General features: G+C 42.2%; 1 protein-coding gene across 1 annotated transcript; it reads left to right on the top strand.

Moving 5' to 3' along the window:
- The first annotated feature begins 4,965 nt into the window (after nt 1-4,965).
- On the top strand, nt 4,966-26,916 carry LOC114596055 (trifunctional purine biosynthetic protein adenosine-3-like). The gene is made up of 21 exons (XM_028727069.2): nt 4,966-5,144; nt 6,149-6,244; nt 7,402-7,576; nt 8,402-8,513; nt 9,344-9,412; nt 11,822-11,947; nt 12,859-12,946; nt 13,260-13,345; nt 13,835-14,003; nt 14,312-14,543; nt 14,860-14,954; nt 16,782-16,891; nt 17,484-17,682; nt 19,182-19,433; nt 19,878-20,030; nt 21,661-21,864; nt 22,685-22,834; nt 24,071-24,201; nt 24,496-24,637; nt 24,893-25,008; nt 26,509-26,916. Exons 1-21 carry the CDS (start codon nt 5,000-5,002, stop codon nt 26,740-26,742), a joined length of 3,084 nt encoding a protein of 1,027 aa, XP_028582902.2. The 5' UTR covers nt 4,966-4,999; the 3' UTR covers nt 26,743-26,916.
- Nucleotides 26,917-27,395: the final 479 nt, after the last annotated feature.

Genomic DNA, 27,395 nt, shown 5'->3' on the forward strand with positions numbered 1-27,395 from the left:
AGCCACATTGTACAATGCAATTAATGCAAATGTATTGTATCTTCCTCTGTTGTGATTGGTCACAAGGAGATGGAGTTTTAGGCACTGGGTTCCCTCAGCTATTTGGACCAAGGCATTCTCTCTGACAGCAACAAAGCAATCTTTTTCCCCCTTCACCAAATGTTCATGTAACTTAATCTGATATCAAGTTGAAGAGTTTCCTTTTAGTACTTCTTAGTACAGTATACAAGAAAGAACACAAGCTGTTGACTTCCATACATTGATTGCAGAATACCTTAGAAACATACGGTAAGTTATGTTTACATATGTGTTCCTAAATGAGGCTTTCTATGAGGTCCCAAGATAAAATATCTGCTAATTTTTAGCAGGCAATAGTTCTAGGGGGAGTGTATTACATTGTAGTCTTTAAATTTACATCTGGTGTGACAGAATGAGAGGAAGCAGATAAAAGGAAATACTGAAAATAGTCAACAGTTTTATATGTGAGCAGGATCTCAGCACTATTTTTGTTTTGGATTGATTAAACATTTTAGGCTGAGTTTCACCACAGATTGGTGGTCTACTCAGGGAAACTGTTTTGGAAATGTTATCATGTTGAATGAATGTCTGTGAGAATCACAAAGGGTGAATGCTAGCACAATTGCTATGGGGTATTCCGCTTGGGGGCTTAATGTTGCAAATGGGTCTTTGACAATATTGTTTCATAACTTTCTGGATTTTCTACAGAAAGGGGAAAGTGGAGAGAGGGGGATATGGTGTGGCATTTTGATGTGAATTTAATACTTGCAGGATCATGTGGATGCCGCAAAGCACACAAAACCACACATGCAGGCAACACACTGATCCCACAATAAACACCAGTCTGGAAGCACCGAAATTTTTTTGAGAAGGGGCCAGAGTATAACTAGGGCAGGGCAATATCAGCTTTATCATAAATGCACCCAGTTTACAGACACCAAATAGGTATCTAAGATTATGGAATATATAGACTTGTTTTATTACATTATGCAATGCTTTCTTTTTTGGTATTGTAAAATTAAGCATCCTTTTAAGATGGGAACCTGAGTGGTGGACATTGGCTTGCTCAGAGGCTTAATGAGGGCTGTAGAGGAGGGCAAAGTAACATAATGGTTGCTTCTCATTTGGTTTTCTGCCTGCAACCTAGAAAAAGAAAATTACAGATAGGCCACTATGAGAACAGGATGCTGGACTAGATGGATTTTGGCCTGATTCAGGAAGACTCTTCTTATGTTCAAACTCACGACATTGGAATCTTTGTAAACAGAAAAACAAAGATTGGTGGCATTGGACAACAGCAGCCATTGGGTTATTTTGCTCAACAGCTTCTAAGCAGCAGTACTGCAGTTGAGTTCCAAAAAGTAAACAGTACCCTTAGATCCACAGCATTGCTGTTTCCTGGAAATTACAGGATTGGGATATAGATAGAGTATCAGCACTGTGGGACAGCAGCACAGGAAATTTCGATTTCTTTGTAAAGGTGGTAACAACGGATCACCACAATGAAATGGTTTACTAACACCAAGAAGGGGTCTCTTCAACTCCATATTGTAAGAATATAAATACATGCTCAGACATATGCCCCATATGGATGTTGGTGGGTACATGTCAGAGTTTGATGTATTAGGTTTCTGTACAGAATTCTCAGATATGCAGAAAAGTTACTCAATGCCTCAAATTGGTACCTATATAATAGAAATAACTCCAAAATAGCCCTCTTTCTAATCAAAACATTTCTCTGGGTGGTGATATGGATTATCTTTAATATATAGTATGATGTGTATATGTCAGGGACAAGCACATTTTGAGAGCTGGCATTGGGTAGTGGGGGCAACCAAATCCCTCTCGGCCGGTGCTGATGGGACAGTCACTACTGCTCAACCTAACCTACTTCACAGGGTTGTTGTGAAGGGAACACCTGAGCTCCTTGGAAAAAGGAGGGAATAATAGAGTTACGTAATTAGAATGATCCATGTGTCGCCCCAGTTTGCATGATCAAACTGCTCTCTTGCAGCATTTTCATTTATAGGAATTATATCCTGCCCCTTATCACAAGTTATCTTGGGGGAATGGGGTGTCATAGCAATCTAAAATTTAAGTCATTGGCCAATCCATTTCACTCACTCACTCACACCCCTTCCCCTCCATAGCTTAAGTCGTGAAAGAGAGAGCAAATTCTCCCCATAATTTAAATTATGTTTTTTGGGGAAATTGAGCTTGGAAAGAGCACAACAATATGTTCTCCAAGGCCAGTTCCTCCTCCCACCCACAGCTGCTTGCTTATCAGCCTGCTAGTCTGGCTGACTGAGAGACTTTCTATTGTTGACATTTCTTGTCAATAAAAGGGATGTACAAACTTGCGGCTCCCTGACAATTTTTGAAGATTGTGTATGTGGGGTGAGGGGCAGGGGGTGAGCGTTTTTCAGAAGGACATTTTAACAGCCCAGTATTTTTCTGCAGAGGTAGGCGGTTATCTGGTTGCATCCTGTTCACTTATACTTCATTGTCCCTTGCATACACATCCATATGCCACATTCTATTGGACATTTATATCAACTGGCTATAATACTTTTTAAAAAATCATTTTCAAATTTGATTGGCAAAGAAATATAAGGTACATTTTAAAAGATGTGGAGAAAGGTTTACTCAGAATGGGACTTTGTCCTGTACCTATCATTCTAATACAAGATAAACAATGTGCAGCCTTATGTTAATGTGAATAGAGAAATTAATATTAATTATGGCATTCATCATAGTGAATGATGGATTGGTTTTCAATGTAGTTCTTCACAATTAATTTTGTTAAAACTTTTTTTTAATGAGATTTTTTTTTTAAAATTCCTAAATATATTAAGTGAATATTAATACAATCAAGTAGAAAATTCTGTTGTTGTGATAGAGCTACTTGTTACATTTGTTAGAAGATAGAAGCCTTCTACTTGGTCGTTCTTTAAGTCTTCTTCAGAACATTATATCTTGAATCCCTGGCTTCTATATATTATTCAGCAATTCAGAGGTAATGTTGGCATATTTCACAGTATTTTAATTATGTATCTTCTTGGCAATAGCTGCTTAATGTCAACAGCATATTTCTTAAAGGTCAATTGATGTGTGTCTCTCCCCCTCCCCCTTGGCATTTATAGTAGCTTGTTCCCATTTCATATCAACAACAAGGGCACTAAATGAAGGTGTGATGTTATTGAAATAAGTAAAAAAAAAAATCATTTGAAAAAATACTATTGGGATAATTAAGTATATTGTTTTTTCCAGACAACATCCCTCTTGGTTTCTTCTTATTATTATTTTTGCTGCTATTTTGAGAATTGCAGTATGAAAAGCAATGCACAGCAAAACTGCACACTGCAGTGATGCCTGTTTTGCAAGATGCATAACACCCAACCACATCCATTTTTGCACTTCAGCTGTGATGCTGCGTGTGTGCCCCTTTGGCTATTTGTGTTAACAGTCCTTGCATCTTGGGTGAATTAGATTGGAATATTCACTTAGTTTCTGGAGTTCAAAGGCTTTATTCATGCAGGAACTATTTACAGCAGTGGTTTTCAACCAGTGTGCCATAGTACTGTGGGGTGCCTTGAATAATGGTCAGGGGTGCCCCGGGCAAAACTGGCCTCCATCCCTTTTTTCTTCCCTCACTCTTCTGATATCCTCTTGTGTCTCTACCTCCCAAAGGTTTGCACAGCTCTTTGTTGCATCAGCCCTGGCTACAAGCTCCCCAGGCAAATGGTGCCAGCCAAATGGGGCTGGCCAGGGGTGCTTCCCAGGCCCCTGTAGGGCACTGTAAGGAGGCACCTCACTTTGGGGCAGGGGGGCAGCTCAAAGATTATGGTGGCAGCTGGGGGGAGGGGAGAGGAGAGGAGGCTGAGGGAACACTCACAAGGGAGGGTGTTTGAAAAAGGGTGAGAGGCTGCCAGCTCTGCAGTCAAGGCACGATATAACTGGGCTCCTGAGCCCCACAGGGGTGCCACAGAAAGAAAGTAGTTGGTCAAGGGAGCCGTGGACTCAAAAAGGTTGAAAACCTCTGATTTACAGTATGAGAGGAGATGAGAGCAAATAACAACTTGTATCAAAAAGCTGCAAAAGAACAATACACAAAATGGCTCAGCTTTTAGGGGTGAAATTAACTCAGACAAATCAAAGACCACAAGCAAGTGCTCAGAAGAAGGAAATTATTTGTTCCCCCCCCCCAACAATTTGTCAGAGCAGCAAAGTGTGCAGAAGCATAAGCTGTTCATATTCTGATCTCTCAGCGGTTGATGAAATTACCAGAATGGGGACTTCAGAGATCCAGTGAGGTGTAGTGGTTAGAGAGTCAGAATAGAACCTGGAAAACCAAGGTTCAAATGCCATGAAGCTCACTAGGTGATTTTTGGCCAGTTGTGTTCTCAGCATTTTTTGAAAAGATAAACATGAGGAGAGAATTGTGTGTACCAAAACCTTGGAAAGCCACTACAAGTACAGTACAGAGTAAACAGAACGCAGATAGATGGATCATTGATATGACTTGGTGCAAGGCAGCCTACTATAACTTACATATTTCAAGGAAGGTGAGATAAGTAGGTTCTTGCCTCTTACAGTGAACGCCTATAGATACCTACTCAGCAGTAAATTCCACTGAGTCCAGTGGGGCTTACACTCCAGTAAGCAGGTTTAGGATTGCAGCCTTAAAGACATTACAAATACTGATTTATGTTTTTGCTTATTCTCTACCAAATGGACAATTGGTATAAAATGCCTGTAGCTGCTTCAAATGCTTCCGTTTTAGAGGATATTCACCATTAATATGATGCCATTTTAAAATGTAATGTGTAATGTGTGAGGTGGCTCTGCCAAACATCTAAATTTGCCTCAGTTTAGAAGTCAGTTTCCTCATAAGTAATTGGTTTGCCTTCCAAATAAAAATGCTAATAATTGAGGCATTATACCTATAAATGACAATGCACCTCTTATTTTGCGTATCCAGATGGCTGATCGAGTGCTTGTGATTGGCAGTGGGGGCAGAGAACATGCTCTGGCTTGGAAATTGGCACAGTCTCCACATGTGAAACAGGTACTGGTTGCTCCGGGAAATGCCGGTACAGCTCATGATGGCAAAATCTCTAATTCAGGTGAATAGCTTGTAGTTTTTGGTGACTTTTCCTGCATTGGATATATTTTAATGTATTTGAATGGTCATACAGTAGAGAAACACACCCATGCTGCCTTTCCAAAACAGTGTACAATGTATTGCATAAATGCAAATGCTGGGCGAGAAAAATCAATGCTTCAAACATGTCTGACTTTTTATGTTAACTTAGCAGAATGCACACACAAAAATGCAAGCGCTACAGCAGGGGTAGTCAACCTTTTTATGCCTTCTGCTCACTAAAGCATCTTTCTTGATGGTAAAATTTCCTTACCGCCCACTAGTGCTTGATGGAAGGAGGATTCAGCTTGTGCCATAGAACCCGCTACTGCCCACCTAGAATCCTGAAACGCCCACTAGTGGGTGGTAGGGACCAGGTTGACAACCCCTGCGCTACAGGATAAAAAAATACAAGACATTCATTGAATCTGTGATGCACTTGATAAGTTCTGCAGATCGGGGATGACTGACTGACCTTGACCGCTTATGAAGGAGTAGGAGTGTGTAATCAAATATGTTCAGCCCCTGAAACTCTTACCTAGATAGCAAAGTGGTTTTTGGAAACACAATTTTAGTCAATTTCTGCTTCTTCAGGTGGCCCACATGCCCATCCTACATTGCTCAGCCTTTTAAGGGGTGCATGCCCACCCTATTCCTTTCTAATGGGAGCCCAGAGGGCAAGGGCACTTGTTGGATCAATGTCTTAGCTTGTGTAGCCATGCCTTGCACTTTCAACCCTTGTCTTGCTTATGTACTGCTTAGAGCATTAAAGTTACTGTGGGAGCCAGGGCGCATATGCTTTTGATGTAAGTTATCTTGGAATCTAAGCTACCAAATTCTTTATTGCAGATCCATATGCACAACTATATCTTTACTTAACATATTGAAATAAATCTTTATCATGTTTTCCTTTTGTGGTTCCTGAAGCCATATAACTGTCATACATTTTGGATCCTGGTGTTTATTATTATTTATTATCTATTTCAGGGGTTTTAATTAGCAACCATACTATCCTAGCCCAGTTCTGCAAAGATCATAACATTGGGTTTGTGATCCCTGGACCAGAATCTCTCCTTGTGACAGGTAAAGTTAGAGTAACTCCTTTCTCAGGAAAAAAACAAGTGCTCTAGATTAAAAAATAAAGGTCCAGCCTTGGGTAGCATAGGAACCCAGTACAGTGGTACCTCGAGTTACAAATGCCTCAGGTTACAAATGCTTCAGGTTACAAACTCCACTAACCTGGAAGAGTTACCTCAAGTTGAGAACTTTGCCCCAGGATGAGAATGGAAATCGTGTGCCGGCGGCACAGTGGCAGCAAGAGGCCCCATTAGCGAAAGCATGCCTCTAGTTAAGAACAGTTTCAGGTTAAGAATGGAATACGGTACCACTGTATTTGGTATCATCAACTGGAGAGCAAAATGGGTTTCAAATAGCTGGGGTTTTTTGCAACTGAGAAATGGCCTTTCTCCTCCTCCTCCTCCTCCTCCTCCTCCTCCTCCTCCTCCTCCTCCTTCTTCTTCCCTTTTTGAAACTCTGGACAGTGTGATTCCAACTGATAATCCTGCACGTAGGATAGACAGCAGACACCAGCCTCTTGTATGAGCATATGCATGTAGCATCTTGGAACATTACATAAAATAACTCCCTTGTTAGACCAGAGTTCATATTGATGTAGATTCTGTTTTAAAAACCATTGTGTTACAGTGGTACCTTGGGTTACAAACACCTCAGGTTACAAACACTTTGGGTTACAGACTCCACTAACCCAGAAGTAGTACCTCAGGTTAAGAACTTTACCTCAGGATGAGAACAGAAATCGCATGCTGGCGGTGAGGCGGCAACGGGAGGCCCCATTAGCTAAAGTGGTACCTCAGGTTAAGAACGGTTTCAGGTTAAGAATGGACTTCTGGAACGAATTAAGTTCGTAACCAGAGGTACCACTTTATTAGGCATCAAAACATACCTTGGCTACAGGTTTGATAAGTTTATTATAGATGCAGGCAGACTTTTAAAAAGAGAGTTCAAGGTGACATGATAAACTGCATCGTTTTTTGTTTCTGAACTATAAAACCCCAAACTCTTAAGCCTTCCTCCATACTGGTGAGCTGCCTGCTGATAATTTTAGTTGCTCTTTTAGCTCTGTGATACCATTCTGAGACAGGCAAGGAGTATTAATTAAAAAAAATATATCTGAATTCCATAGCAAGATTTGTCTGAGCCTTTCAGTATTTTGTTGTTAGGAATTGTTGATGACTTGGTAGCAGCTGGAGTTAGATGTTTTGGACCTACAGCCAGGGCAGCACAACTGGGAACAAATCGAAGTTTCGCTAAGGTCTTTCTTGATCAACATGGAATTCCAACAGCAAGATGGAATGAATTTTTAAATCCGCAAGACGCTTGCACTTTTATTAATAGGTAAGCATTATTTTCTCCATTAGCTTACGCTCTTTAGAGTTGATGGTATAGCTTTTTCGTGAATTAAATTAAAAAGGGACTCCAAACGTATTGAAAATTGTTGATGAATATTGCAGAATGGCCAAAAATCGACAAGTTTACTGTTCTAGATCTTAGTCTCTCCACTTTCAACCTCAACTTTCTCTCCCTCACTACACACTAGACCTGCTTGGTTCACCTGCTCCCTCCACAGCTAGGCTCTGCTTGCAGATCACAACCACAAGGCTCCGCAGTCAGCTACTGGGTCCCAGAAAACAGGGGGCACTTCTTCCTCTTATTTATTCATCAGCCTTGACTACAACAGCAATTTTTTTATTGGTTGTTTCTTTTTGGGGGGGGGATACCAAAACAAAATAAGGAGGATGATAAAGCCTTTCACAATGTTTATTCCTTAGATACTTCTAAAGAAGGTTTAAAGTGCAGTAATTTATCAGGGTGAATTTTCTCCTCACACCTTTAATCACTCTAAGCAAGGCTGCATCTCATACTTAGATGGGAAACTTCCAGAGAGGCCTAGCCCAAGCCTTCCTTGAAGAAAGGCTGGATAAAGTTTAGAAAAAAAATAATTAGAATATTTTCACGTAGCTCAGTATTGCCTACACAGACTGACTGTAACTCTCCATGGTTCTCTGTCAGCCCTGCTTGGAGATGTGTTTAAATTCTCTTTTCTCTAAAATGTTGTGTTCCAGACAGTCCAGGAACTTTTTTTTTTTCAAAAGAGGAAATTTTTGACCATATAATGAAAAGGAGTGATTTTCTTCTAATATGCTCTATCTTAATTTAAAGTGCTGCTTTTCCTGAATTGGTGGTAAAGCCTAGTGGCTTTGGTCCTAGAAAAGAGATAATTCTTGCGTCCAACAGAGAGGAAGCCTGCAATGCAGCACAAGAAATTCTGCAGGTGATTTATGCCTCTTTGTTAAGCTGTTGTGTGCTTTAATTTCGTTGATCATGGTTTTTTTATGTAAGGATAAATCTTACACTCAGCAGTTAGATTGTAGTCCAACCCCCTGCAGTACAGAAATATGCAGCTGTATGTTTGTAAGGTAAGGCAAATGGGGATGCGGGTGGCGCTGTGGTTTAAACCTCTGAGTCTCTTGGGCTTGCCAATTGCAAGGTCGGCAGTTTGAGTTCCTGCAATGGAGTGAGCTTCTGGTGCTCTGTCCTAGCTTCTAGCAGTTCAAAAGCATGCCAGTGCAAGTAGATAAATAGGGGAAGGTAAACGGCATTTCCATGCACTCTGTTACTCAGCACGGTGTTCTGATGTGCCAGAAGCAGTTTAGTTATGCTGGTTACATGACCTGGAAAGTTGTCTGTGGACAAACACCAGCTCCCTTGGCCTGAAAGCGAGATGAGCGCCGCACCCCATAGTCACCTTTGACGGGACGTAACTGTCCAGGGGTCATTTACCTTTTACCTTACCTATGTTTGTATTTTGGGTAGGTTTTTTCCTCTACTGTGACATTGTGCAGTGACGTAATTATATAGTATTTTTAATAGTGTTCTGACATACAAAAACCAGTTATATGTTTAACCAGCAAATTGTCACACCTCATAAAAATTTAGCAGGGACTCTACTTGAGTAGAATGTGGACTACATGAAGGTTTACAGGTGAATGAAAAAAGTTACCTTATTGGAAATGCTCTAAAAAAGAGCTGTCTTGTTAAAAATGGAAGATGGAATGAAAATAGAATCTGACCAGTGGATTTTTTTTTTCTTTTTTAATGCAGGGCAATGTTTTTGGAGACACCCAAGATACCGTAATAATTGAAGAACTTCTTAAAGGGGAAGAGTTTTCTGTGCGTTTTCATTAAGTATTGCAGTCAGAGTTACCCTGTATTGTTTTTGTATAGTCCACAAACTTTAATTGTTATTAATAGAAATAGCCAAGACCAGCCTGAGGCAACCTCATTACCTGAGGTGGTAACGAGCCCAGAGAGGAGCAGTTGGGGCATTGGAGGCAGCAGCAGAGGAGATACTGGTGGGAGACTGAGGAAGCGTTGAGCAACAAGTACGGGACATGGCGAGCAATACACTCCCAGGTCCCTTGGATCTGCTGTCCCCCGCAGTTGCCCTCAGTCTGCTTCCTGAGGCAACTATCTCACTGAGCCTCGTGGATGGGCTGTCCCTGACTATAGCAATGTGGTTCACTTAGCATGAAGCACAATGTTAGCACAACATCAGCATTATTTACTACTATTTCCCAGTGTGGTTTAGTGGAAAGTTTGTTGGACTGGGAAGATGTAGATTCAAAACTCAACTCTGCCATGACGCTTAGTGGGTCACCCCGGGCTACTCACATGGTCTGAGCCTAACTGCCTCCCAGTTTTGTGGATAAGAATAGGAGGCCCATAAATCCTTGGGGAAACGGCAGGGTAAATTCCAGAGGAACCACATAACTTGCTGAACCACAAGGAGTTCTTGAGCTTTTGGGTGCTAATTTTTTGGGTGCTAATTGGGTGTCTGATGAGAACTATCAGCAAATATAGGGATTTTATTGTGAATTGTTATCATAGTTTTTAGCATGCTGTAAACTTTGACACACAATAATTAGTATTTCCTTCAAGGGATACTAAGGGGACTTGCTTTGCAAACCTTTGCAGGGTAAAATACAGGCAGGATTTTCAAAGTCAGCAGTTTTAGGCACAGAAGGGGAAGGCACAGAAACATAACTGGATACTTCTGCTTTTCTTCCTTGTGAAGCAATTGGTAGGGACCTGCTGCACAGACTTTCATCTCCCCAGAAGGATTCCAAAGAAATGAAAAGAGACTTGGTGACTGCTTGTGGATTTGGGGGAGGAAGGAGCTAACAGATCTGCCTAAGGCATTTTCTTGCCTGAGATGAAGGACAAGATGGTCCCAGTTCCCCTCCCAATTCCACGCACAGAAGTCAGACAGATTGGCAGCTGAATCTTACAACACAGCAACAGGACAGCATTCTCCATTGCATCTGAGGATAGCAGGCTACCTTAGGGAGTGTGGGGCAAACGATGCATAGCTCACACAGCTTTTTCCTTCAACAGATCACTGCTCCCTGTCTCCCCCAGTTTCTGCTGCCAGAGGCAGCTTCCTTACTCTGCCTAGTGGTAGGGTGGACTGTGGCAGTCAGAAAGTGGAGGAGTAGAGAATAGCATGGGACCAACTTTTCACATGGTAGCACTGACTCTGTGACCTTAACTACAATTTGAGCTGCAGCCATTAGCTGCTGAAAATGTTCACCTCTGTGTGGCAAAAACTCTTGCTAATTTCAGCACTGCTGTGAAAGGCAGGACTTCAAGGATTGAATTAATAAGAGAGAAACTTATGCATGTTGATGTATAATGTGTGTGATTTTAGTTTGTTATTGTCAGAGCTGCCCTAGGTCCCAGCTCACAAAGGACCAACGCCAGTTCGTTGTTATATAAAACAGTCTTTATTGAAGCTCAGTTCCGCTTTCACAGCCGCGGCGCGCAGCTCTACGTCTCAAACTCTAGACCGCCGAAGCTCCGTCTGAATCTCCTCCCCCCAGACACCAGTTTAAGACTCTAGCCTTGCTCCACCTCTTCCTTTGCTCTCTTCTCCTCTGGGCCCGCCTGTCCGCTGGGGTCTCGCCTCTCCTAGACTCTTCTGATGCTGAGTCTCCTGAGTCCTCCCCCTCCCTCCGGCGGGCTTTAGGACCTGGTTCCCAATCCGGGTTTCCTGCTGTGCCGCGCGCCTGTACATTCGAACTTGGCGCGTGCGCCCAGCCGGCCACCTTCCTCTTGACTGTTACACTGCTCCTGTCACTGCTTCCCCCTTCGGGGAGGCTAGCTGCACCTGACTCTCCCTCCGTTCCCTCACTCTGCGATGGAAGCGTGGCCACTCCTGACTCATCTTCTCTCCCTGCTGGAGGAGAAGCTGGCCCTGATACATGTGACTCTTCCCCCTCACTACGCTCTGGTGGAGGAGCTGGTCCTGCTCTCCCGCTGCTGCTTTGGGAGTCCCCGCTGGCCCCTTGCTTCTGGTGTGTCCCCCCTGGGACCCCCCTTGCCCTGGCCATCGGCGCCCCCCTCTGGGAATCTTCTGATTCACTGGAGAGACTCATGGAATCTCTCGGGCCACTTTCATACTCCCCTACGCTGCCCTCAGATTCTTCCCCTTCGCTCTCCATTTCCTCTCTCCCCTGTGCCTCTGCTCCTGAGCCCCTGACAGTTATATTTGTTGCTCAGTTTCATGTATTTTCTTCTTAGTGCTTATGCTTTGTGGATGGAGTCACTTTTGCTCTCATGCCACCAGTCCAGATCCAAAAGCAACTATCTGATGAAGACTGGGGTCCAAGCACTGTTGGAATGGGAGCTTATGGTCCAGTACCTCAGGTGCCAACAAGTTTTATTCACTGCTTAGGACTCCATATGCCTTTCCCCTGGAAATCATATAGTCTGTTTTCTAAGTAATTTCTTGAGTGATGCTTTCAAATCTTTCTGGGTAATTCATGACAATGGTTGACCTTGGAATAATAATGGACATAGGCGTCATCTCCTGGGGGCCCAGCTCTTTTGCCCTCCCAATTTTTTTGGAGGGGGGGGGGCAACCGCAAATGAAGAACACACATGTCATTGCCTCCCCTCCAGTCTTCTGTACAAGTCGGTGCCTCTGTTAATGGAACATCATATAACAAGATTCTAGCATGCTAATGCTGTGCCGACAAAGGTGTGTTGTACTCCACAGTCATACTTCAGAAGCACATAAATTGGTATTGAATATGAAATTTAGCAGCTTGATAATCTCGCCCTCCATCCCCCCTGCCCCCAAGACTGTAGATATAAATCTGATAGTAGGTGGGGAACTTTCAGCAGATGATGGGGGGGGCCCTCTGAGCAGACTCTGTAGGAGTCAATGGCAAGACTTTGATGGCCTCCATGGAGTTGTCTGTCCTTCCGTGTGACAAGCAGAATTAAAATAAATTATTCTAAGAAATGGACATGTAAACTAGATGCAAACTAGAGAATGGTGCGAAACTCTAATGTTTATTTTTGTTGAGTATGCACTTCCTTAGTCTTAGTGTTGCCCTTGTAGATGATGGCAGGAAGACAGATGGGGACAAAACTTGAATTACCGTAGTTGCCTCTGCCTTTCATTGGCTTTGGCTCCATCTACTGTTGGTCTTTGTGTGAACAATTCCAATGGGAACCAGCCCCTACTGGTGTTCGGTTACTTTTGTTTTGATTTTTTACACTGAGGAAAAAATTGTCGTAAAGCCATTTGTCCTTCTCCTGTTGCTCATTAGATTTCCGAAGTCCTTCTAGAAAAAGTTAAAGGTACACTTCTTCAACACATTATCAACAGCATGAAGCAAGAAGGCATATCTTATGTAGGTAAGAAGTTACATTCGACATCAAGTTCCTTAGGAATGATCATTCTCTCATATGACATCACTGTGTCTGATGTTTATGTTTTGGATTTTCATCATATTGAAAACTCATTCTTGTCTTCACAAGACAACTTACCATTTTTTGAGTCTTGCTTAATGAATTATAACTTCTGGAGGAGTTATTTTATGAATGGAGAACTTGATCTTCTACCAATAATAATATGCAGATTTTTTTTTTTAAATGCTTCACTTCATCTCATACCACATTAAAATATATACTTTGATTTTGTTATCTATAATTCTCTGATTCCTTTCAGGTGTGCTGCAGATAGAATTAATGCTTACCAAAGATGGTGTGAAAGTCTTAAGTTTTGACTGCTATTTTGGTGACCCCCAATGCCAGGTAAATCAGAGATATACAGCCTAATCCTATGAACCACCAAGACAGCAAATTAATATTTCAGATTGCATGTAATTTCTGCTCCAGCAGCATAGCATTACAGTTTGTAGTGCTGCATGGTGGACATTGTGAGTTAACAAAAGAAAAGCCAGTGTAGCACAGCAACTAAACGGAATCAATATGTGCTATGATAGTCTCTCCTTTGGGAAGTTCACAGTAGTTGACAGTAGTATAATCTCCCTGCAGTCAAATCAGATTGACTGCTGCAAACTTTATCCAAACAAATCAGGACAAATGCTCTATAAAGAGGTCATCTGGTTTTAGGGTTGCTTTCTAACTTGTAATCACTGTAAGCTAATTGCCACTGGTTTTTGGAAATAGAAAAGCATTGCAAAAGCAGTGATTTGAACTAGATATAATGAACTAACTATAGCTGCTGAATTGTATATACTGTAATCATATATAAAATGCCACCTATGTCCACTTTTGCAGGTAGTTGTTCAGCTTCTTAAAAGTGATCTTTATGAAGTGATCCAAGCCACTATTGATGGCAGGCTCTGCAGTTCCATGTTGGCTTGGTCAGAGAATTGTACTGCTGTGTCGATTGTCATGGCAAGTGAAGGGCATCCGGAATGTTCTAATCAGGGCAAAGAGATCACTGGTAATTCTTTTTTATTCTGAACAGTTTAATTACAAAGTACAATGAATAATTTCGCTTTATGTTTTCTGACAGTCATTATTCCATTTTTTAAAAATACCACAATAATCATCTTTCAGTTACAGTATTTTGAATTATTTACTAAATGTATTTCTTGTTAAATGTTTCAACAGGGAAACTTAAGTGAAATGGGAAGTGCGGACTTTCCACTGATATTTTGAGACCCCGTGAAATGACAATACAACCACCTACATCTATAGAATATGTTCTAAAAATAATAATTGAGCCCATTTTCCTTTCAATTTTTGTAGGGCTCCTTCATGCAAGAGAGCTAGGCCTGGAGATCTTCCATGGAGCTACCATAGCAGTGGATGACAAAGTGCTGGTTAATGGCAGCAGAGTCCTGACAGTAACAGCCATGAAGGAGGACCTTGCGTCAGCGCTTGAAGTTGCCTACAAAGGACTGGCAGCCATTTATTTCCAGGGTGCAACTTATCGAAAAGATGTTGGTTATCAAGCTATGAGGTTTCTCAGACAGTCTGCGTATGTAAACATAGGCACTGGCAGATCATGCGTGCTAACCCAATGTTTATTATTTTGCCCAGGATCAGAGGTGGATTTAAGGGAACATGACTGGTTCACCCGCACTGGGTGCCCAGCTGAGAGGGTGTGGTGGAGGCACTGCAACAATGCCTTAGACTGGAAGGCAAGAGGTTGGGACGCACACACCAAATTTTGGCATCACACAGGGCACTACTGACATTTGAAAGTCCAAAGTCTGCCACTGCCAGGATTCTCTTGCAATCACAATCGTAACTGAAAAATGTTTTAACAACCGTGACGTGTGCTTCTGTCTTAGGAGTCCATCATATGAAGACAGAATTGCGGATCCTATTGTTTGCAATGTCTTGGTTCGCCCACCTAACCTAACAGCTGCAAGTGGTTCCAAATTAGGTAAGGATCTGATGAAGTGATGAATTCCCAAAGGATTTTGAAGACCACTTCAGTTTTTCAAATTTATTCAATGTGAACCAAACTATTAAATGGATATACTAACCAGCTTCTGGCAAGAGCTCACTTCATTGTCCTCCCTTATCCTCAGAAGTTATTGCTGTTTGCGTATCAGCAGTTTTCTCTTGCACAAAGAGAAGCAGGAGAATTTATGTATGATTAGGGCTACAATGTTCAATTGACTAAACTTTAGGAAATTAACTGATTAAAAACATTTACTCAACTGACTAGATGCCCCTAATTAATTTGATAGCAGGGGTGCTAATTTGAATAAAATATTTGGGGGGGTGCAGATAAGCCCCACCCTGCCTAATCAATCACATGATGCGGTGCGCACACACCATTTGAATGGCAATGTCCATAAACTTTGGGGGGCCCGGCCCCCTCAAACATTTTATTGGGGGTGGGGCAAAGGACCTCAGCCCCTAGGAGGTGGCTCCTATGTTGGACAGCACATATCCATATCATTTTACGTATCTAGCTTTTTTTGTTATTAAACTTTTTTGCAAAGCAATTACAGGTGGCAAATGCCATCTCACAAGAATCGTTCTCACTTTCCCCTCATACAGGAGAGAGAGCATCTTCTGATATGATGCCTGAGATGCATCATCTAAAAACAAAGAAAATAAGCTTAACTATGGGTAGAATTAATTGATAGCATAAGAACATAAGTAAAGCCCTGCCAGATCAGACCAAAGGTCCATCCAGTTGAGTATTTTGTTCATAGTGGCCAACTAGATGTTTGTGGGACATGAGTGATAGCCCTCTCCCCCTGCCCCATGTTTCCCAGGAACTGATATTTATTCAGAGCCATACTAATGGTGATACTAGGTAAAGGTAAAGGTACCCCTGCCCGTACGAGCCAGTCTTGCCAGACACTAGGGTTGTGCGCTCATCTCACTCTATAGGCCGGCAGCCAGCGCTGTCCGCAGACACTTCCGGGTCACGTGGCCAGCGTGACAAAGCTGCATCTGGCGAGCCAGCGCAGCACACGGAAACGCCGTTTACCTTCCCACTAGTAAGCGGTCCCTATTTATCTACTTGCACCCGAGGGTGCTTTCAAACTGCTAGGTTGGCAGGCGCTGGGACCGAACGACGGGAGCGCACCCCGCCGCGGGGATTCGAACTGCTGACCACGTGATCGGCAAATCCTAGGCGCTGAGGTTTTACCCACAGCGCCACCGACGTCCCAATGGTGATACTAGACGTGGTATAAAGTCATCATAATTTTTAGCCATTGATTAATCAAGTAACTAAAACAAATACGATAAATCAATTTAAAATATTTAATTGGGATGTGGCTGTCATGATCTTTGTATGGAAATTCAGACTGTTATGGACTATTTCTGCTTTTTGTATGCTGCTCTGTTGCCCACACCTAATTTGTCAGTGCAGGCAATGCTTTTATGTATGGAAATGTCAACTTATCTCTTTTCTTCTTGCTTCACATATTGTAATAGCTGAATGGAATGTGTAAACACCTGCCTGACTATGGTATCATATTGCACATGGGGCTGAATGTGAAACCTGATGCTCTGCTTTTGCTCCTGTTAGCAACTGCGGTAGCCTCTGCTGTTTTCTAAAGATATTCTATATAACTAGAATCTAAAACAGAAACAGGAAGCACTCCTATATTCCGACCTTTTGCAACATCTCAGCCTTGTCTCAGTGATCTATTGCAAACATGAGGATTTGCAAGGGGGAGTAGTAATACGTTTTCAGTAGCAGTGCTGCTTCCCACAATGTTTTTGACTTCTGTGTATCTTTCAGGCAGCTGTGGGCATCGGGGGAGTGTTTCTGCCTTCTTTGATTTGAGAGCATCTGGTTATAATGATCCCATTCTAGTATCCCGAACTAAAAGCATTGGGACAAAAATGAAGGTAAACCAAGGCATGTCCCTACTGTAGCTTGTGCTATGCCCATGTTTCTTGTGATGCATCATTTTCCCATGTGAGACCACAAAGCTACACTGGTCAGATCAAGATGGAACGGCCTTTCCATAAACACAGAAGTAACCGGCACTTATAAATGTTTCAGATCAATATAATTATACAATGTTGAGCTTTCTAAGCTAGCCCCTATAGAACTTGAGATGTACTAAGCTGAATGCATCCCAGCTGTCCTGTATGGCGATCCACCACAAGCGCCTGCCTTTTGCTTGGCATCAGTTGCTCATATAGGAAAAGTACATCCCTTGAGCCTTTGGCTACAGCAAGACCATAATAATAATAATAAATTTTATTTATATCCCGCCCTCCCCAGCCAAAGCCGGGCTCAGGGCGGCTAACAACAATAAAACAGTACAAAAGTACAGCATAAACAACACTCTAAAATCATTCATTATAAAATTAATTAAAATTAATTTTATAATGAATGATTCAGACCAGTGTCTGAAGCTGCCTAAAGTAATATTTTATATCGGAGGAATGCATTCACATTAAAATCCCAGACTGATTCCTTTGTTCATTACAGATTGCCCAGCTGTGCAATAAACATGACATGATTGGTCAGGACTTGGTGGCCATGTGTGTCAACGATGTCCTGGTTCAGGGAGCTGAGCCTCTCTTCTTCCTTGACCATTTTGCCTATGGAAAATTGGATGCTGCTGCGGCTCAGTCAATAAGAGATGGAATAGATGGAGCTTGCAAACTGGCAGGATGTACTCTTCTGGGTATGACCATGTCTCAGTATTTCTCTTCTCAGTTTTGAAATTTCTTCTTTGTGTCCTAGGAGCTGTAAGTTGTAGTGGTGGTGGTAGCATAAATTTCCAATTGAGCTTGAACATTATTTGGAGGTTCTTCCAGATGAAAGGTTAAAACAACCCTCGAAAAACATTGCCCAGGTCTGGGCTGGCACCATCAATATCATGTTCCCATTTTATAGAGGGGAAACAGATAATACTTGCTGTGATGCAAATAGCTATGCTTTCCAGCCCTTCACTAATATATATTAGAACTAGAAGCCTTGTGACCAACGTTGCTCAGAAAGTCTAAGAAACAAAAAAAAAGATGCAGTTTTGAAATTAGTGATTAAACTCAGTGCAGTTTTGTAAGGTTCAACCCACCATCTTGATTCAAAATATAATTGTATGCATACATAAACAAAAACCTGCTATTTGATCTTAGAAACCCTCGTGCAAAATTGGGATCCAGTATCTTAAGAGGTATGGGACGCGGGTGGCGCTGTGGGTAAAAGACTCAGTGCCTAGGGCTTGCCGATCGAAAGGTTGGCAGTTCGAATCCCCGCGGCGGGGTGCGCTCCCGTCGCTTGGTCCCAGCGCCTGCCAACCTAGCAGTTCGAAAGCACCCCCGGGTGCAAGTAGATAAATAGGGACCGCTTACTAGCGGGAAGGTAAACGGCGTTTCCGTGTGTGGCTCTGGCTTGCCAGAGCAGCGATGTCACGCTGGCCACGTGACCCGGAAGTGTCTCTGGACAGCGCTGGCCCCCGGCCTCTTGAGTGAGATGGGCGCACAACCCTAGAGTCTGTCAAGACTGGCCCGTACGGGCAGGGGTACCTTTACCTTTACCTTTACTATCTTAAGAGGTGCCCAAGTGCACAGCGAGCAAACTAGAATTGGTGGAGAGGCTGTAGAAACTGTTTGTTTCATGCCAGCCTTAACACACAGAGGATGGCAAGATCAACACTGGGTGGTACAAGTCAGCTGTAGGGTCTCTGAAATGGTGATGCATGTGACTTGCTGGTGCATCTGTGTCTGTTGTGTGGCATATGTGCAGGCTTTAGAGGCACATGCACACACCCTTCTGAACATTTTTATTTTGTACCAATATGAGCATCTTTCTTTCACTTCCCTAAAACCAGACATTAGCAATTATTCCAAAATAAATCAGTGCTGTAGATGGATGGATGAAAATAGGCGTATATTTATTAACATCCTTCATTTATTTACAATTTATGCAATCTTAAGCATACCCAATGTCGTTCCCCCCCCCAAAAAAAAATGAGGTGTTGGTACTCATACGTTGATAAAAGTGCTGTGTTTGCCAAAGCAAAATGGCTGCCATAGGCTGGGGGGGGGGGGAGAGAGAGAGGTGACGGTACTCCATATTTGTGACTGCTGCACACAAAGCACTGAGTATACCCATATAGAATGCAAGTTCCATGGGCATTTATGGTATTTACTGCTGTTGGTTTCTCTTCCTTTTTCCTAGGAAGAGAGACCAGTGAAATGTCTGGCACCTTTGCACCTGGAGAGTGCAACCTGGTTGGCTTTGTTGTTGCTGCTGTGGAACAAGAAATGGGATTTCCACAGCAGGAGAAGATTGTCAGTGGTGATCTCCTCATTGGCATAGCTTCTTCAGGCCTTCACAACCAAGGATTTAGTCTTGTGAGGAAGATTCTTTTAACATCATCCCTACACTATTTCTCTTCTGTTCCTGGTGGATGTGGTCCCCAGACTTTAGGTATATCTGCTTCCCCCAATTTCTTACTCTGAACATTTATTGTAAATTAATACCATGCACTTATTATTTTCCTTCCTTCCTTCTCTCTCTCTCTCTCTCTGCTGTATATAATTGCCTGATTTTGAAGCCATTGCACACTTCTCGGCTTTAGTTCTCCATCATGATTTTTAATGCACCTTTTCCCCACAGTGTCTTCAGAGACATCCTTTTTGTCCTCTTCTTCTCCATAGAAAGAAACAAAGGAGACGTTATGACAGCCTACACCAACCTGATGCCCTCCAAATATTGTTGGGCTGGGGCTGATGGGAGTTGTAGTCCAGCAATATCTGGAGGGCATCAGGTTGGGAAAGGCTGCAGCTTGGTGAGGAAGGAATCTTGTCCTGCTTATTATAAGATTGTATGAATGATTTTCTCTACAGTTTAAAACTTCTCATACATTCACAGGGGAGCAGTTGCTAACCCCATCCAAAATCTATAGCAAAACTCTGCTGCCTGTACTCCGTTCAGGAAATGTGAAAGCCTACATCCACATTGCAGAAGGTGGGTTGCTGGGAAGCTTTTCTACAATCCTTCCTGAACCATTTAGTGTGGTTTTGGGTAAGTAATTTTTGTTCTTGTTGTATTATCTATAGGTAATATACACATGATTCTTTTTTAGCATGACATTAATAAAGGCGTTTTGGAAACTAGCCGTATGCACACACCCTCAAGTAAACCATCTTGGGTGTGAGTCCTGGAAGACTGGCTAGGCCCTGCCTTGCGTTACTTTTTCCACTTGACCTGGGGGGGGGGGGCAGGATGCTGACTGACTCCAGCTACGAAACCTGAGGCTGCTGAGCAGACTTTGGGACTGGGGTGCTGTTTGAGGGGGTTGTTGATGTTGTTGCAATTCGTTATTTGAATCTTTATTTTAGATCTTGTGGTTTATGTGGAATTTGTTCAGTTTGGCTGTGTATTTTTTGTGTTTTATTTATTATTTATGACTACTTTTGTTATGTTGCAGTTGTGTGTGGTTTTTTTTCATGTTACAAGCCACCTTGAGCATGGTTTGAACTGCAGAAAGACGGCATACAAATAAAATTATGTATGTATATATGTAAACATGTATCTGAAATACTTCTGGCCTAAACGCTCCAAATAGAAGGCAAGCAAGATGGGAATTTTTTTTCCCTCTGCCCCTCTGAACAGCAGTCACCAGTGGTGTGTATATCATGACCTTCTTGTCTGGGACCCAGTATTTCTTTATCTGGGGCAATTGACTCCAAACTCCATATAAGTTTTCTGACTATTCAGTGAGCCAAGAACCAACACCATGGACAGCTCATTGTGGGGCTTTGGTTTGAAGTCAGGCCAGAGCCAAAATTGATTTGAGATTGTTGCTTCAATTTGGTCTGCAGCCAATGGATGTTTAAATCAGGAGCCCCCAAAGTGATGTTCTCCAGATGTTGCTGGACTGAACAACTCCTATCATCCCTGAACACTGACCACAATGGATCACCTGACGGAATTAGAATCCATCAGGAGGGCACCACATAGGCCCCCCATTTTAAATATTCCTGTCAAGCCACACCTTCTTAAAGGAGCCTTGCCTAATAACAAGAGACTGCACTTTCTTATGCCAGCATGTGCTGTGTTGAAGGTGAAAGACCTCTTCCAGATCCTGGGCTTAGTGGGGTGGAAAGGAGAGTTTTCAGTTCCCAGTGGGGTGATGCGTGCAAGTCTAAAAGAGCTACTTTCTAAGGGACAGTGTCTGGAAGCCTCACTGTGTCCTGGAGCCCCTCCTCTATAGAAGTGTCTGGAGGGGCTGATTATTTCAACTATTGTCTCCTATAGCATTGGAGGAACTGAATATTCTCCTTCCTAGGAGTCTCAAGAGACCTCTGCTGACAGATGGAGTTCCAAACCATGACAATAGGTCTCTTGAGAGTCTGATAGTAAAATAACTAATCCGAGAGTATTTCACAGTTGCAGTCCCTCATCCCAGCATTTGAGAAGAAAAATCAGAACACCCCTTTGAAATGAATTTCGTCCTCTTACTCATATGTTCAGGTCTCTGTATGTCCTTCACATAGATAATTTCAGCATGACATAGTAGTGCCTATCTTTTGCTGGATTGTATCCAATATTGCTAATGAGAGTTGAGGCTGGAAGGATGAACCTGTGCCATGGCTTTAACAGGGATGGAATTAAGGACAGTGTTGTTCTTTACAAATTCAATTATTTGTAGATGCTCATAGTTGGACTATTCCTTCAATATTTTCTTGGCTTCAAGAAGAGGGAAGCCTTTCAGAAGTGGAGATGTCTCAAACGTTTAACTGTGGGATTGGTGCTGTGCTGGTGGTACAAAAGGAGTTTGCTGGACAGATTTTGAAAGATCTCCAGAAATACGAGGATGCGTGGTTGATCGGGAAAGTCATCCACCATCTTGCAGGTTATTGCATTTCTTATTCAGACATACAAACAGCTTAAAATCCAACAAAAGCATTTAAAATGTTCTAAGGCTTCAGTTCTATACCAATTTATATGAGAGTGAGGCCCATTGAAAATGATGGTGTTTACTTCTGTGTAGACATATATAGGAGTGCACTTTAATTTGTAGACATACATAGGGTTGCACTGTGATTTGGACCGTAATTGTATTAAGTTTCTGCAGCTATGTAACTTAACTTGGGTAGCAGGAGTAAATTCAGCACCTCTCTTCTGTTCCTGCTGCTGCCACACCACAGCCAGAACAAATCAAAGTCTGGGTTGCTATGCTTTCTGAACCCAGACTCATGGCTTGTTTTCACCAAGCTGTGAGTGGTAACCAAGGTTTGTTCTTGGTTACGCTTGTAATTTACTTCGGGGAAACAAGCCATAAACTTCAGTTTGGACAACACAACAAGCTAGGTTACGACTTGCTCTGTGCATGGCGTCAGCAAGAGTGGGAAAGGAGCTCTGAAAGAACTTGTTCACATTAAACCATAGTTTGTTTTAAACTATGGTATAATATGACATGTGAACTGGGCCAATGTTTAGTTTGTATTTAGGTGTCCATTTGCAAGTCCTGCACAATGAAGGGAAAAAAAGATATGAAAACACCAATTAATTAAAGGTTATTTGCTTTCAACTCTTTTGTAGGATTAAGGAGAAGAGCTTTCAACTGGATATTATAGACATTCCCATCCCTTTGGCAGTTTAGTTTTCCAATGTATGTGCTTTTAGCTACTATATATTAAGCGTGTACACTGAATTACCTTTCCTTTATTCAGGGTGTTCTCGTGTAGTAATCAAGAATCTTCTAGAAGCATTGATGCAAAACAAATATCCATTTATGAAGAATCTTTCCAATGTAGACAGCCAGATCCAGACCACATGCAGAAAAAGCAAAGTGAAAGTAGCTGTTCTTATCTCAGGAATGGGTGAGCTTGCAGTTGCTACAGCACTAAATAACCATCTCTGCAATGGAGATTTTGTGGGAGCATGTAGACTTTGATATATTATGGCAAAGTTGCTTATGTGAACTTACATCTGATTGAAGGTGCCTTATAAGAATCACTCAATATTAATAGAACTGATTGTTGTTAATATGCAGATAGTTCTTATATTAATTGCATTTTTGATTAGAATTGAAATCCTGTCGAACCCGATATCCAAATCTTGCATCACACCACATCGTTCAAATTTACATTGAAATTATGTTTAATATTGTATCCTTGCTGGTAATCTCAACAACATGGCCATGAAACATCCTCATGTTTTAAGGACTTCTAAGCAAGCCAGATTGGGACAAACTAGGAAGATGATATGAAGGGGGAAACTCTTCTGTCTTTGACTTGTTTATGTTTTAATTTCTTTATAAAAAATATTTGTATACTGCAATTCCATAAAAACAAATCAAAGTTTATCACAATTATTGAAAAATGTGCAAGCACGCTTTAGTTGCCAGGGCAATTTACAAGAATTGAAGAATTATCCATACTGGTTTATTAAAAATAGGCAGAAAAGCATGTTTCAGAAACTTCCCTACACATGCTCACTTGGGAAGAAAACCCCATTAAACTAAATGGGATTTACTTTGGTTTAGAAGTGGATAGAATTACCTGTACGTTATGGATTAACTGGGAATAAGAGTAGGGGGAGAATATTAAGAATGTTATGAAGATATTCACTAGAAGCTGATCATAAAAAACACCAAAACAACAACCAACAACACAGAATCATTAACTGAATATCATAAATTTATCATCCAGTTTTACCGTGTTATTGTTAATTTTGATATATTAGGTGATACAGAAACTTTGTAGAACAAAATGAGGTATATGCAGGCCTTGGTATTCTGCCTGAATATAACAGAGAGCCCTCTCTGCTCCAGCCTCAAATATGCAAAGTTCTGATGGTTACTACAACCATTTATACAACATGAATGTTACCTATCACAAATCTTTCCTTAAAAGCACAGGAATTCGTAAGCAATTGTATAGTCAAAGAGCTAAAATGCAGTGGCAACCTATGTAAAAGGTTGACAGAGAACATGGGTTTGTTAGTTCACAATGATATTATAAGTGCATACTTTGGAGCGGTCACTTGCTGTTTCCCTGGGTACATGTTTGCGATGTCTACTAGAAACTGGCTGTGTCTTAATCTTCTCATTTGAGGTACAAGCCTGACAGCACTTCTCGGATATGCAAAAGAGCCAGCAAGCTGTGCCCAAGTAGTCCTTGTCATCGCCAACAGGTCTGGGGTGGAAGAACTGAAGAATGCAACCCTGGCTGGCATCCCCACCAGAGTAAGGAGAACATTGCATTATAATTTCATGGCCAAAAAATCCCACATTGCCGGAAAGTATCTTCACTTACAATATTTCTCTGCAGAGTACCACCCCATGCCTCATATTTAGATAAGTATTCTTAAGACAATTATGTCTACGAGTAAAAAACACAACAACATCTAGAACCTGGTTTGTATAAATTTAATGTAAATGTTGAGGGTCTTCAAAAGGTTGCCCGTGTTCTTCAGTTTTGATTTGCACGATGCTTGGAAGTCTCTTTTCTTGCCCCATCTTTTGCATTAATTCTTGTAGGTAATTGACCATAAACTGTATGGAAGCAGATCTGAATATGAAGGCACACTTGACAGAGTCCTTGAAGAATTCTCTGTGGAACTGATTTGTCTGGCAGGATTTATAAGAGTTTTGACTAGCAACTTCCTTAGGAAATGGAGTGGTAAGCAAGTGGAACAAACTATTGTTGAATTAAGTTTTTTGTTTTTGTTTTTAATTGCTCAGAAGGGCTGCCAGCTGCTGAGGATTCAGCATGTATAAGGCAAACTAGGATCATAAGAATTTCCAGGCTGGGTTCATACACTCAATCAAAGCAGTGATTTTCAATTGGTGATCTGCATGCGGGGCTATCGTTTCCATTTTGCACATCCTTGTTTGTCTCTTTGATATGTCTGAACAGGGGTTTCATTAATTCTAGGGAAAATTTTGAGCACTTATCCATCACTTTCACCATTAACTAAAGGAGGAAATGCCCACAAGCAGGCACTCTCATCTGCATACGAAATTGCTGGCTGTACGGTCCATTTTGTGCTTGTAAGTATCTTCCTGTGAATAAAGAAAACACCTCTCTCTGTTTTCTGCACACCTGCAAATAATTCTCATTCTTGACACAGGCAGAGATGGGGTATCTAGATCAGAGATGGGGTTTTTTGTGATCCTCCTGATATTATTGGGCTACACTTCTAATCATTCCTGGTAATTGGCTATGCTGGTTGTGGCTAATGGGAATCCCAACAACATTGGGAGGGCCACAGGTGCCCTATTCCTGAGTTTGATGTTATTTAGAGTAACTACCTTCTAGTTATAAATGTTGCCTTGATCCCCCCCCCAAAAAGGACTATGTAATATTGCTATTCCTCCAATTTGCTTTGAACAAAGGAATCAGTTCACTAAAGCAGGCATAGGCAAACTCTGGCCCTCCAGATGTTTGGGACTACAGTTCCCATCATCCCTAGCTAACAGGACCAGTGGTCAGGGATGATGTGAATTGTAGTCCCAAACATCTGGAGGGCCGGAGTTTGCCTATGCCTGCACTAAAGTCTCTGAGACCTCCCTGTTCCTGGTGACATATGCCTACACCTTGTTCTCCTCAGCCCTTGATGGATGTTTTCTAGCTGCCGTAACAATATTAACTCCAAGCTCATTTACATTGCAATAAATGCATGACCTGTTCATCCAGAAGGAAATCCCATTAAGTTTAATGGTGTTATTCCCTTGAAAGTGGGATTAGAACTGCAACCTTAACTGCCTTCTTGAATACACACCTCCAACCACCAATTCCTGACCTGCCCCTCTGCCTAGTTGTATTACCCATTTGTCTTCCTGCATGCCATTTCTAAGGACCTAACTACAAGGGACGCGGGTGGCGCTGTGGGTTAAATCACAGAGCCTAGGACTTGCCGATCAGAAGGTCGGCGGTTTGAATCCCCGTGACGGGGTGAGCTCCCGTTGCTCGGTCCCTGCTCCTGCCAACCTAGCAGTTCGAAAGCACGTCAAAGTGCAAGTAGATAAATAGGCACCGCTCTGGCGGGAAGGTAAATGGCGTTTCCGTGCGCTGCTCTGGTTCGCCAGAAGTGGCTTAGTCATGCTGGCCACATGACCCAGAAGCTGTACGCCGGCTCCCTTGGCCACTAAAGCGAGATGAGCACTGCAACCCCAGAGTCGGCCACGACTGGACCTAATGGTCCTTTAACTACAAGTGACTGTAAAGATGAGATGAACAACTAGGTGGCATTTTTTTAAAAACCCAAATACCCGGGGGGGGGGTGTGTGGAATTGTTATCAAGATCACTTTAAAAAGTGGTTGCTACTTATATCATTAAGGTTGGATGTAGTTTGGGCCATAATGTGCTCCTCATCCCTTTTCAACCTGCCACCTGTCCTTTATATTACAACTTAAATTTCTGCTAATCTTTTCCAGGCTGAATTTCAGTAACACTACTCTCCCCCAAGCACTTTCTGCTTCTGTTGCTCTTCATGTGGAAAGTCACCTATCTTAATGGAATCTCTCTTTCTTTCTCTCTCTCTCTGGAGGATACTAGTCTCGAAGCAGTAATCTTACAAGAGCCCGTCTCTGTGAAGGCAGAAGACACGGAGGAGACCTTGTCAGAAAAGGTCAAAGAAGCCGAGAGCCGGGTATTTCCTGTTGCCCTGCAGCTGGTTGCCAGTGGAATGGTGCAACTAGGAAAGGATGGCAAAACCTATTGGAAACGAGAGAGTCAGGAGCTGGTCCATCAAAAGGAAAGGCAGAATTGCTCCTCCTCTTAAACTTTCCTATGAGCAGCTACAATGCAGCAATGAATAGTGACAGTTACAATGATTAATGCTGAAACTGTCAAATTCCTCTTATCCAAGTGCTTTTCCTTTGCTAAAATCAGAGCATGGGGGTCAATATTGGTTCTTCAAGTGAGGAAAGCATGCTCAATGGACACAATATGGGGCATAATTTTTCGCTCTATAACACGCACCAGACCATAACACGCACGTAGTTTTTAGAGGAGGAAAACAAGAAAAAAATATTCTAAACAAAATAGTGGATATATGATTTTTGTGGTTCATGCTGTGGCCACAGACATGTGATCTGATGGTGAGTTTGGAGTAGTCCAATGCAAAAATCCTGAGGATCCATGTGGATCCATGCTTTGTAACCACGGAGGAGGGAAGGAAGGGGAACCATGGATCCTCTGCTCACGACTGCAGCAGATCCCCCCGCCACCCGCAGGCATTCGCTCCATAACACGCAGACATTTCCCCTTACTTTCTAGGAGGAAAAAAGTGAGTGTTATGGTGCAAAAAATACGGTAGCTTCAGGGCAACCTAGGTGGTGATTTTACTCTCCCCCTGACTCCATGAAATTTATGTGCATACCCCACCAGATAATAAGCATTAGGAGGGGAAATCTCTGGCACCAACATAGGTAA

This window comes from Podarcis muralis, chromosome 4 (assembly GCF_964188315.1).
Source record: "Podarcis muralis chromosome 4, rPodMur119.hap1.1, whole genome shotgun sequence".
Classification (NCBI taxonomy): Eukaryota; Metazoa; Chordata; class Lepidosauria; order Squamata; family Lacertidae; genus Podarcis; species Podarcis muralis.